At 52.8% G+C, this 11,137-nt stretch overlaps 1 protein-coding gene across 1 annotated transcript in view; it reads left to right on the top strand.

Annotated features, from left to right (window-relative positions):
- The window catches only part of C2CD2 (C2 calcium-dependent domain containing 2), a 47,348-nt gene that overhangs the window by 7,182 nt on the left and 29,029 nt on the right, over positions 1-11,137 (top strand). The window contains exon 3 of the mRNA XM_005885733.2: positions 9,810-9,929. Within this exon, the coding sequence (XP_005885795.1) occupies positions 9,810-9,929 (120 nt within the window). The remainder of the gene's footprint in view (positions 1-9,809; positions 9,930-11,137) is intronic.

Here is an 11,137-nt window from a genome sequence, read left to right as displayed (position 1 = left end):
GCACAGTTTTCCAGAACTGGTCCCCAAAGTGCTGTTGCAGCCGACTCTGCCCGCAGCACAGGATAGCACCTTCCCCTCCCCTGGCCAAGGCACTCACACGGTGGTACAATCCTGGAGCCAGTGTGGGGAGCCTCTGGAAGGTTTTGGGGTGACAGGAGGAAACCGGCAGCAACAACGCAGGATGCTGAGTCCGGCATGGCCCACAGCACTGGGAGGGGCCGAGTGAGCAGGGGTCACAGGCGGGCACTGAGGCGCAGACCCCCGCAGGCCTGGCCTGCCGGAGGCCCCGGCGTGGGCAGTGCCTCCGGTGCACGAGCGCCCTCACTATTACAGGCAGGTAGGGGCCGGTCCCTTTGTGGTGGGCAGTTCTGTTTGGTGTTCTCTGCCACTGGCCCAGCTGAGAGAGGAGCAGAGCGTCCGGGGCTGGCCCGCAGGTGCAGGGAGGAGCAGACCGGGAGCAGCCGTCGGGCATTGTCAAAGGTCTGGCTCTGGTGCCAGGGGAAAGTCGATGGTGAAAGTACGTTTGCTTTAATACAGTTGCAGAATGATGCGTGTTCGTGAGGAAGTGCACAGCCACTCAGCAGTGCAGAAACTCCTTCTTTAAAGTCTGTGCCTCGGCTCCCTGGGCTGGGACCACTGACCGCTGTCCACAGGGGCCCTAGAGGCTGCCTACCGACCGCAGGCAGACGGAAGAGTGCGCACACGGTCCTGTTTTGTTTCACAATTATCTTCATGTTCTTGACGATTATGCTCTTGGTCAGGCAGGGAATTGAGCCCGTGTCATTGCCTTGTGCTGCAGCTAGTACTGTCCCCCTCGGACAAGCTGGCCAGCGGTTGGGTGACAGGCTCCCGGGGCCCTGCACAGTGTGGGGAAGTGGGTCTGGTGGTGTCGTGTGTCGCAGTAACGCTTGGCAGCCGGGTCCTGTGCACGCCCACCCGTGGGACGCCCTGCGGGATCGGCCTGGCTCCTGGGAAGCTGCGCGTGGACTCGCCGGGTGCTTGGCTCCTGCACACGGCCTCTGCCACTCTTGGACGAGCAGCGTGGCTGAGCTGGGCGCATGTCAGGGGTCCTTTTGCAAAGGGATCGAGCCAGACTAATCGGAGTTTCTCCTGTAATGCGTCTCCGGTGGGAGGTTCCTTAATCTGTGCATTAAATGGAGGGGAGCACACAGGAGCTGGTGTTCCCGAGCAGCCTGTGGGGCCGGACGCCAGCGGGCTGTCCTTCTCCTTTTAGGATCTGACCTACGCACATGACCCTCCCCCCGCTTATCTGGAACCCTGTGTCCGCATCATCATGTTCTCTCTGCTCGGCATCGTTCTTGAGAAGGAAAAAGACCAGCAGACCCCGAAGCCCACAAACACATGTTACGAAAGAAATACAGGTGTGATTTCAAGGACACGGCCCGCCCCTCCCAGGTTCCCCCCACAGTGTCAGGCTGTATCTTTCTCGTCTCTCTGACTCGGCCCCGATGTGGACCTGTGGATAGCATTGGAGCTAATGATAGAGACCAGCCTGCCTGGCCTGGGGGTCTGGTGTGTAGTCGCATCTTTGGTCACTTAGCCAAGAGCGAGGGGCTCTGGTCAGCCTTCGGAGCATCTTCCTGACTTACGTTTGGTCTTGAGTCTCCCTGCGGGTCCCTCAGGAACAGAATTTGGCCCGCCCTGCTCTCTGGGTGCCCTGTGCTTGGACTTTCTCCTGTAGCCCCCTAAAGACCCTCATGGCCTTTGCAAATATCTGGCTCATCAGCAAACCCACCTCAGCGTCCTCTGAGAGCAGTTGGGGTCCCCTTGCAGGACCCGTGAGAGGTGGGGAGCCCACACCTGCAGCCTTGGCAGGGTCGAGGCTGCCTGAACTGTGTACCCTTCAGTGTGGGGTTTTCCTTCTACCCAGCGACCACCTCTCCAACGTTCTGGACGCCAGCTGGGTGCGCAACAGTTCAGTTCCATTTCAGCACTGACTAGTGCCCCACAAGTCTGTCCCCACGTCAACGCCAGTCCCAAATCAGGGCCCCCCAGACTCTGACGGATCGGCTGTAAAGTCAGGGGATCCCACTTCTCCTCAGGTCCGGTAATTTGCTGGAGCAGCTCACAGAACTCAGTTTGTAATACAGGACGCGGCTCGGGAAGCGCCGAGGGCAGAGATACGCGGGGCCAGGTGTGGGGAGGGGCGCAGGCTTCCATCTCTCTCTGCGTGTACCGCCCTCCCCGCACCCCCGACCCACAGCTCCCTGCGCCCCTTGTGGAGGGGCACTGATGGAGGTTCCATGGCGTGGGCAGGACTGATGACATCACTGGCCGTTGGGGATTGAACTCAACCTCCAGCCCCTCTCCCCTCCGGGAGGCTGGGAGGAGGCTGGCGGTATCAGCCCCGTCGTCCTGGTTCCGTCTTGCTGGTGACCAGCCCTCTCCTGAAGCTGTGTAGGGGCCCCAGCCACCAGCACCAAAACACACCTGTCACTTGGGAGATTCCAGGGGTTTTAGGAGCAGGGTCCCAGGAACTGGGGTCAAAGACCAGCTGTTTGTTTACCACAGGCCACAGCCCTGCAGAGCTTGTGGCCTTTCCCTAGGGAAGTCTCCCTGCGGGGCCTGAGCTTGCCTGGCAGGTGGGGCATCTTCTCACGCAGGCACACACTCCGCCCAGGCCTCCCAGGCCCGTGGAGAGGGACCCTCCCTGTGGGGCGCTGCTGGGATCTGTCACCTGCACATGCCCCCCCCCCCGGACCCCCCTCTGCCTCCTGCCCAGGCTGACAAGCACCAGGGACTCTTCTCTTCTCCCCGACTGTGGTCACGCTCTTACCCAGAGCAGCGAGCTTCCACCTACCTTCTCATTCCTCACGTCCTGGGAGAGGCTCGCTCTAGAATGCGTGACCCAGAAAAAGGCCTCCTCTATTGCGATATTGCCAGTGGCCTATGAGCCAGCGCATCCTCCGCACGATGCGGCAACAGCCCTTCCCGGCACGTCCCTGGGCTCCCAAGTCCCACGCGGCTCCGTGCGGGCGTGAGGCCCACGAGCCCACGGGGAGATGCCTGCACGGGGATCGGCGTCCGGGGGTTTGCGCTGTGACAGGCGCTTCGCTGAGACAGCCGTGCACTTACTTCTTTTGTGCCGGGGGCAGGCTACGTGTCTCTGAACGTAGCCGTATTAGGAAAGCTGGCCAGTGAGCATGCGGGGAGCAACCTTTCGAGACCGGCAAGGTTGTTGGCTTTCTTGGTGTGAGGCCAGATGCCGTGTGAAAAGCATTACGTAGCTTTAATTTCCAGGCCGTTTGTAAACAAATAGAGGCTTCTAATGAATGAGCAGCTGTGGGTTAGAGTGTTAGATCCTGTCATCACCCACCCAGCATGGGGCGTGGCTGTGAGGCCGGGAGACACTGGTTGGACGGGGCTGGTTTTGGGTGCTTCCTTCTCTCCTCAGCCGCAGGTGCTGTCTGTACGTAGGAACCCCTCCCTGCAGGAATGTGAAGGCACCAGCCTGTGCACCCCGGCACGACGCCTGCCCTGTCGTCACTCGTGATGCTGATGCTATCGGTGTGACCAGCCCTGGGCGATGGGCGCGTGCTCATTCATACTGCGCTCAACACCTCTGCCCGAGCAAGTGTCATGCCCACTGTTCAGAGGAGAAAAGCAAGGCAGAGAGAGTGAGTCACTTGGGCAAGGTCACCGAGAGCTACTAAGGAGCAGAGGCTGGGTTTGAACCCCCGTCGGCCCCCAGAAATGAGCTCCGACCCCTGCACATCGCACACAGCACACCGGCGCTGTGCTTTTTGCATTTTTTAGTGCTGTTTCCCTTAAGCCCTCACTCCCACTCGCACCAGAAAAGAGACAAGGAAGATAAGGAAAGGACTGAAAGGCACTAACCAGGCTTTGCTTCCATAAAGCCAGAGCGACACAGGATTGGGCCATGGCCTGGGATTTCCCCCAGAACTGGTCCGCATTGAATGCTGGGGAACCCCACGGCCGGCACGGGGTGTGTATCGTGTCCTGTGAGCACATGGTGTTCTCACTAAGCCTGCCTGTTACACATTCACATACTGAAACATACTCCGCAGGCTTCTGGAGTCCCCTCTGCTCTTTCCAGGCCTCATGGGGTCTCTTGGTTTGCAAAGGTAGCCAGGTTCAAAGCTGTTCATGTTTGTCTCTGTAGTTCAGGGGTGGGGGAACATCTGGCCCGCGGGCCATAGAAGGCCCGAGAAATCATTTGGTCTGGCCCTGCGTAGGCATTAGGGGTGAGTGAATTAAACATTTGACCAAATATAGCAGGCTGATTTTTAATAACAGTTGATAATTTCATATGGCCCTCGAGTGATGTTATAAATATCCAAATGACCCTTGGCAGGAGAAAGGTCCCCCACCTCTGCTCTAGTTGCAAAGAAGATGCTTGGTTGACCTTTTGTTGTTGTTGCTGCTTTGTATGACTTGAAGTTCCAGGTACTCCATTAACCTGGCATTTATGCTAAAATGCTAAGGTTCTGAAATGTTGAACTGGGTCTTTCCAGGGGCAGGCAGAGATTACTCCTGGCAGGGCCATCTGTTTGGGTTACAGTGTTCAGAATCCTGAGCTCAGTAGCCAGATAGAGCCTGACCTCACCTGGAGAAGACAGGGTGAGAGCACCCACGGGCTGTTGAACACAGAGCTTGGGCGTGAGGGTGGGTGTGGCAGTGACCCGGCCCAGACCCAGCCGGAAAAAGACCCAAGTCCTTGCCCTTCATCTTAAAGGAAATGTCTCGCATGCGTTTCTTTATACAGAGTCGATGAAGGAGAACTTCATGTTCACCTATTTTGAAGCTGAAGAAAGTGCACAGTAAACCGTGTTACGTAGTGAGAATGCCTCCTGGAAGCGTAGTGTTACGGAAAGCCTCCTTGTTCGTTGTAAAGTATCCCAACAAGAGAAGGGATGGAGACTGCGGCGGGGGGCAGGGTGTCAGAGCCCGGATTGTCCCAGGCACACCCCTGGAGCCTGTACCCAGCATCCCTTGGGCTTGGCTGCCCTCTTGTTTCCAGCATTTTCCATCTCAGTCCACTGGGAGAGCTGCCTACAAAAGTCCACCTTCACCCGAATATTGTGAACGAGTGGGCAAGGGGGGTGACTTCATAGATGTTCTGGTAATGTTTGGCTCTAATGGGTTTTACTTTTAAAACTGAGTCTCTGCTGCAGAGTAGAAACGACATGTTGTACCAGATCCGCCCTGTCCTCGGGAACCTCGGAGCCGAGATTGCAAAGTCGGGACGAGATCTGGTGGGGAATCAGGGTGATTACTGAAGGATCTTTCCTTCCGTGTTGTCTTGGCGTCCTCTTCTCAGGATGCTACCAAGGATGATTCAAGTGAAAAATATTCAGTGACATAAACCTTTTTGGATACGGTTTTCTCTTTCTCGGCTGTGTTCCTAGTTCTTTTGGAGACTAAAGTAATTAAATTGTTTCCAGTTTTCCAGAGTGTTCCAGGCAAAGGAGCGGAGGCAGCTGGACCAGAGGCCCGATTGAAAGGGAAAGTGGAGAGAGTGCAGGGGGTGTGAAGACATTAGGGGACTTTCTGGGTGGTGAGCAACAGCCCGACTTGGGAGTGGCAGGCCTGAGACTCTTTGGCCCTACTCTGAACAAAGGAACACTGTTTCCAGACAAGACCTATCTGTGTAGGTCTGTGAGTATTCAAGGGGTAAGACCTATTTGTGTAGGTATGTGAGTATCTAAGGAACAGGACCTATTGGTAGAGGTATGTGAGTATTCAAGGGATAAGACCTATTTGTGTAGGTATGTGAGTATCTAAGGAACAGGACCTATTGGTAGAGGCATGTGAGTATTCAAGGGATAAGACCTATTTGTGTAGGTATGTGAGTATCTAAGGAACAGGACCTATTGGTAGAGGTATGTGAGTATTCAAGGGATAAGACCTATTTGTGTAGGTATGTGAGTATCTAAGGGACAAGTCCTATTTGTAGAGGTACATGAGTGTTTAAGGTCTTCGAGCTGGATTCTGTCCTGCAGGTCGTGATGAAATATGCTCACTTTCACATCCTGACGGTGCCTCTGTCAGCTGCCTTCTCTCTTGAACCTGGGGGTGGACCAGGGATGCCCTGACCTTCACTTGTCAGACCAGGTGCTTGTGGGGAAAAAAGAAAAAAGGTTCTACAGAAATAACCTCACAAGATGACCTGATTGCAAACTGCTCACTGGGCAGGTCACGGTGGGTAGTCACACCGCTGGCATAGAGCTTCTTTCGTAAAAGGCTTACCTTTGCCTTAAGCCAGCCATGCCCATGGTTTCTGTGTACCTAGGTTAACACACCTTTGAAATGCCCCCTGTCAGGCCCCCGCTTCTAAAGCGTGACCACCCTCAAGAGAGCAACAGCCTTAACTCTCGGGTATCTTAACTCCGGTAATCCCATCCTGCCTTGCTTTCCCCACCTCCGAGTAATCCTCCTCACGTTCCTGATTCCAAAGGCATAAAAGAGGCCGCAACCCCCCTTCTAGGAAGCGTCTTCCCAGTCTGTTGAGATCTTGCTTCCAGGTGTATCCTGTGTTTGGCTCACATACATTTTTATACAAATTCTCTGCAGGTTTGGATGTTTGTTTTTTAATTTTTTTAATTGATTTTTTAGAGAGAGAGGAAGGGAGGGGTTCGTCTGAGAGAAACATCAACGTAAGAGGGAAACATCAATCGGCTGCCTCCTGCACGGGCCCCCACCGGGGACCGAACCCGTAACCTGGGTATGTTCCCTGATCGGGAATTGAACCAGCGACCTTTGGGGCATGGGACGATGCCCACCCAACTGAGCCACACCGCGGGGGCTGCAGGTTTGGGTTTTTTGTGTCAACATGCTCCTTGAGCTCAAGACTTGCACCTTCGGGCCCTCACCACGTGCCGCCCACCCTCCATTAAACGCTCTTGGCCGCGCAGGGGGAGGGGATTTGTCTGGAACACACAGCTCAGCCTCCGCTGCTTGACTTTGAAATGGTTTATGTGATGGAGGAGTGCTTTGCTTGCTTTGGGAGAAAATACCTCGGGAAGGAAGCAGTGGGTTCACAGCGCTCCTTTCTGTGCCCTTGGCCCCGTGGAGTCCCGCTCTGGGCCCAGGGTTCACTTCTGTTCTCAGAGAGGCCCTCGGTCCCCGCAGTGATGAGGAGTGTCTGTCTCCATGTCACTCTGAAGGTCCAGCATCGCTCTCAGACTGCTTCCGAGGGAACCCCAAGCACCACGGCTGTGTAACAGCTCCACGTCCTGTCCGTGGGGAACTAACTGAGGAATCCCCACAGACATGGTGTATTTGTGGTGGGGAAGCTCTGGGGTCGAGATCAGGGCCTCTACTGACGAATTTCAGAGGGAAGGTGGGGGCAGGGGGGTTAATGAGGGGACTTATAGGCATATATGCATAGCCCATGGACAAAGACAGTGGTGTGGTGAAGGCCTGGGAGGGGCAGGTGCGGGGTGGAGGAGGGTCAATGGGGAAAAAAAACAAAGGGGACAGTTGCAATACTTTAAACAATAAAGATAAATAAATAAAGACCAGGGCCTGTCTGTTCATCGGTATATCGGTAGCTGTCAATCTTGGACATTCCGTCCCCTTAGGTGGGGTCTTGTACCAGGTGGTCCTGCTGTCTGGTGTTCTAAGGGGGGGACACCCTGGGGTGGCAGGGCCTTGCCGCTGTTCTCCTGGGTTGAGGGCATTTAATTTAATCCCCATTGTGGATAGCTCCTTAATGCACTGAAAGAAGATTACTTATTTTTAAAAGCTCCTTTCCATTTTGTTCTCGTGCATTTGACAAATGGGCCATTATTATTCTCAGGGCGGCCGGGGCAGAGGCTGGCCGGGGCAGAGGCTGGCCTGGAAAGGGTGGGGCCCCGACCGGTGTCCCTCCAACCGGCCTCCTGGGAACAGTGGTAGCATTTTGTGTGGCCATCGTGGCATGTGGAGGCAGGATCAGATGGTGGTTTTAATTAGTGTTTCCAGCTGAACGCTGTAGGGAGGCCAGGAAACCGCTGGTCTGTGGGGCTTGGTTTTATGTAGAGTCGGAAGCCAGCGGGCTGGGAAGACCCTCAGAGGGTCTCGGTGGGGAGCCGTTCGGACCTGGAGGTGTCTCACTTTCAGTGACAGCCCTCACCTCCTTGCTGTGACTTAAGTGGTAGTTGTGGTCTTCGGAGTCTTACGTGCAGAAGTGTTAGCGCCTTTTAAACTCATCTGTTTCTGTTTTTGTGTGTGTGTTTATTTGGTTTTAATTGAGCGCCTGAGCTGTCTCTGCCTCAAGGAATGGGTGGGGCAGTAGGAAGCTCCTTGTAGAATGGGATCGAAGGAAACCATCTCTCCCTTGCTTGCGGCGGGCACCAATAAAGCGGTCCATTTTCTTGGGAAAACTCCGGTTAGCTTCGCAGAGAAGATCCCAAAGAAATAACAGACATCAGCCAGTCAGTTGTCTGTTTTTTTACGTTTCGCGGGAGCGAGGCCCCGGCTGCTGAGACAGGGGACAGCGAATGCTCTCTGGGTCCTGTCATTTGTGTGTGTGAGGCCTCGGGCATCAAAATATGTTCCTCCAGCGAGGATTGTTTACAGAGCATTTATTTTTATAACGAAAAGACGACATTTCTTATACAAACATTTTCCCGTTCCAGCCTCTTGTGAACGCGGGAGATGCCATCACGTGATGAAGATACTGTAACTAATCCACATGAATTCGTCTTCTGAGAGCGACCTTACAAGGGAGGGTGAAGATAGGATAGGACTGGGCAACTTTCTGCCGGTGTTGGGAATAGGCAAGATTTTCTTCTACATCTGTGCCATGGAGGTCTTTGTGAAACAGGCCGCAAGACAGGAACTATTTTGATAATCTTTCTACTTCCTAATAAACCCACCCGAGAATTAAAACATTTTCTCTTTCTTCCCAAGTGACACCCTCCAATGTGGGGTCAGCAGTTCCCTTGGGAAGGAGGGGGAGTCCATCTGTCCTGTCTCGCTCTCAGCCGCCGAATGACCCCGCTGTGGCCAGGCACCCTGGTCACCTGCTAGCCTCCCTCCATCCTCCCAGGCGTGCACACCTGCCACCTGGCCTGGGAGTCATCCCACCCTGGGCTTGCCTGGCGTCCTGCCAGAAGGGTGGCTGGCCCTCCTTCTAGATCTGCTTCCTCAGAGGGATTCTGGGGCAGAAACTGGATATTCCTCTATCACAATCATCCCTCTAAAATGCTTTGTGATTTATGTCAGGAGTATGGCCTGGTTACTCCTGGTGGAATTATCTGTCTTCTTAAGCGTGCTCATTTGATAATTCTGTTTTTAAGTCTGTATAATTTCGTAACTGTTTAAAATTTCATATGTTCTTTGAATCATTCCCACATCTTTGAAAACCACGACAGGTTAACATTTATTTATATTGAAAAAATTTCTTGTGTTCTGGATATATTTTTTAAGTATTTTACATGTAGCATCTATAGCTTATTTTCTTTCAAAGGCTCCTTTTTTAGTGAGAGGTGATGGCTAATGGCCCTCACTTGTATGGATGTGGGATTGTCTGGGGAATTTAAAATCAGCGGGTGTGGAGAAATAGAATAGAGCGATATTTAAAGAAAAACATCTTTGTGTGTGGAGAGAACATAACTAGATTTGGGCAAGAAAGAGTTTAGCTCCTGAGAAATCCATCAGGAAGAAAAGATTTGAAATATTTTCTCCAGTTTTCAGACTATTACATAATAGAAAAGATGTGGATCTGGATATTTTTCCAAGTTTGAAACTCTGAATTCTTGTCCTTGCTGATCTCGATCTCTCTCTCTCTCTCTCTCTCTCTCTCATAAAGTTACATTACAGTTGTCTTGTCCCTCCTCCAGGTGGTGTCTTGTCGCGTGGTGGGCAAGGCCATCCAGTTCCTGGTTAATTCGGGGCCAGCCTCGCCCGAGGACATGGGGCGCCAGGAGTACAGCGTGCGGCTCGCCCCGCTGCATTTACAGGTGAGGTTGGGTGGGTTGTGCGAGTCATGGGAAACAGTTCTCATAAGCCTGTAGGTCAGCGTGGGGAGCCACAGGGCGTGAATACCCATGTTTTTATTAGTTGTCCTTCATTTAGTAATTTCCCAACAATAACCTTCCATATTGTGTCTGTAGGAAATAAAAAGTGTGTGTGATGTGTAAGTTATATATACACACTTACATATATACTTGCATGTGCTGTACATGTGTGTATACACACACATATATACATATACACACATACATGTATATATATAATGAATTTAGAGGTTTCCCATCTATCAGAAATGGGAGGTATGGTATCTTCAAGGACTTGAACAGTCGGGGGTGCTGCCAACAGGTAGGATCAGGTAGATGGCAGGTGAGTGAGGCGAGTGCGTCTGTCTCAGATCAGTGTTGGACCTCAGACGTATGCTGCAGCTTGGAAAACCGCTTAGGGCAGCGGTTCTCAACCTGTGGGTCGCGACCCCTTCGGGGTCGCCTCCTAAGACCATCGGAAAACACATATATAATTCCATACTGTTTTTGTGATTAATCACTATGCTTTAATTATGTTTAATTTGTAACAATGAAATTGGGGGTCACCACAACATGAGGAACTATATTAAAGGGTCACGGCATTAGGAAGGTTGAGAACCACTGGCTTCTTCCTTTTGAAAAAGTCTGCTTCAAAAGACCCCCTTTTTTATGTTAAACTAGAGGCCCAGTGCACGGATTCATGCACCGGTGGGGTCCCTCCGCCTGGCCTGCACTCTCGTAATCTGGGACCCCTTGGGGGGTGTCAGAGAGCTGGTTTCAGCCCGATCCCCACAGGCCAGGCCGAGGGACCCCACCAGTGCACGAATCCGTGCACCAGGCCTCTAGTATGCATATAAGATCTTTGGTTAATCTTTCCCCACTCTTCCCCCTCCCCCTTTCCCTCTGAGATTCATCAGTCTGTTCCATGTTTCCATGCCTGTGGTTTCCACTCCTACGTTGAGCGTCTGCCCCCTGGTAGTCAGTGCGCATCATAGCTACCGAATGGTCGCTTAGGCTTTTATATATATAGATGAGTATCACCATTATTTTTAAGTTACTAGACCTTATTATAATAATTATAATAGACATATATAACTGTTTTATGACTTATACATAATTATATATAACTAGAGGCCCGGTGCAAAAAAATTTGTGCACTCGGGGGTCCCTCA

The sequence above is a fragment of the Myotis brandtii genome, unplaced genomic scaffold, assembly GCF_000412655.1.
Source record: "Myotis brandtii unplaced genomic scaffold, ASM41265v1 scaffold923, whole genome shotgun sequence".
In the NCBI taxonomy this organism is placed as follows: Eukaryota; Metazoa; Chordata; class Mammalia; order Chiroptera; family Vespertilionidae; genus Myotis; species Myotis brandtii.
Note: the sequence above shows the minus strand (reverse complement) of the source record. Positions and strands in the feature narration are given on the sequence as shown.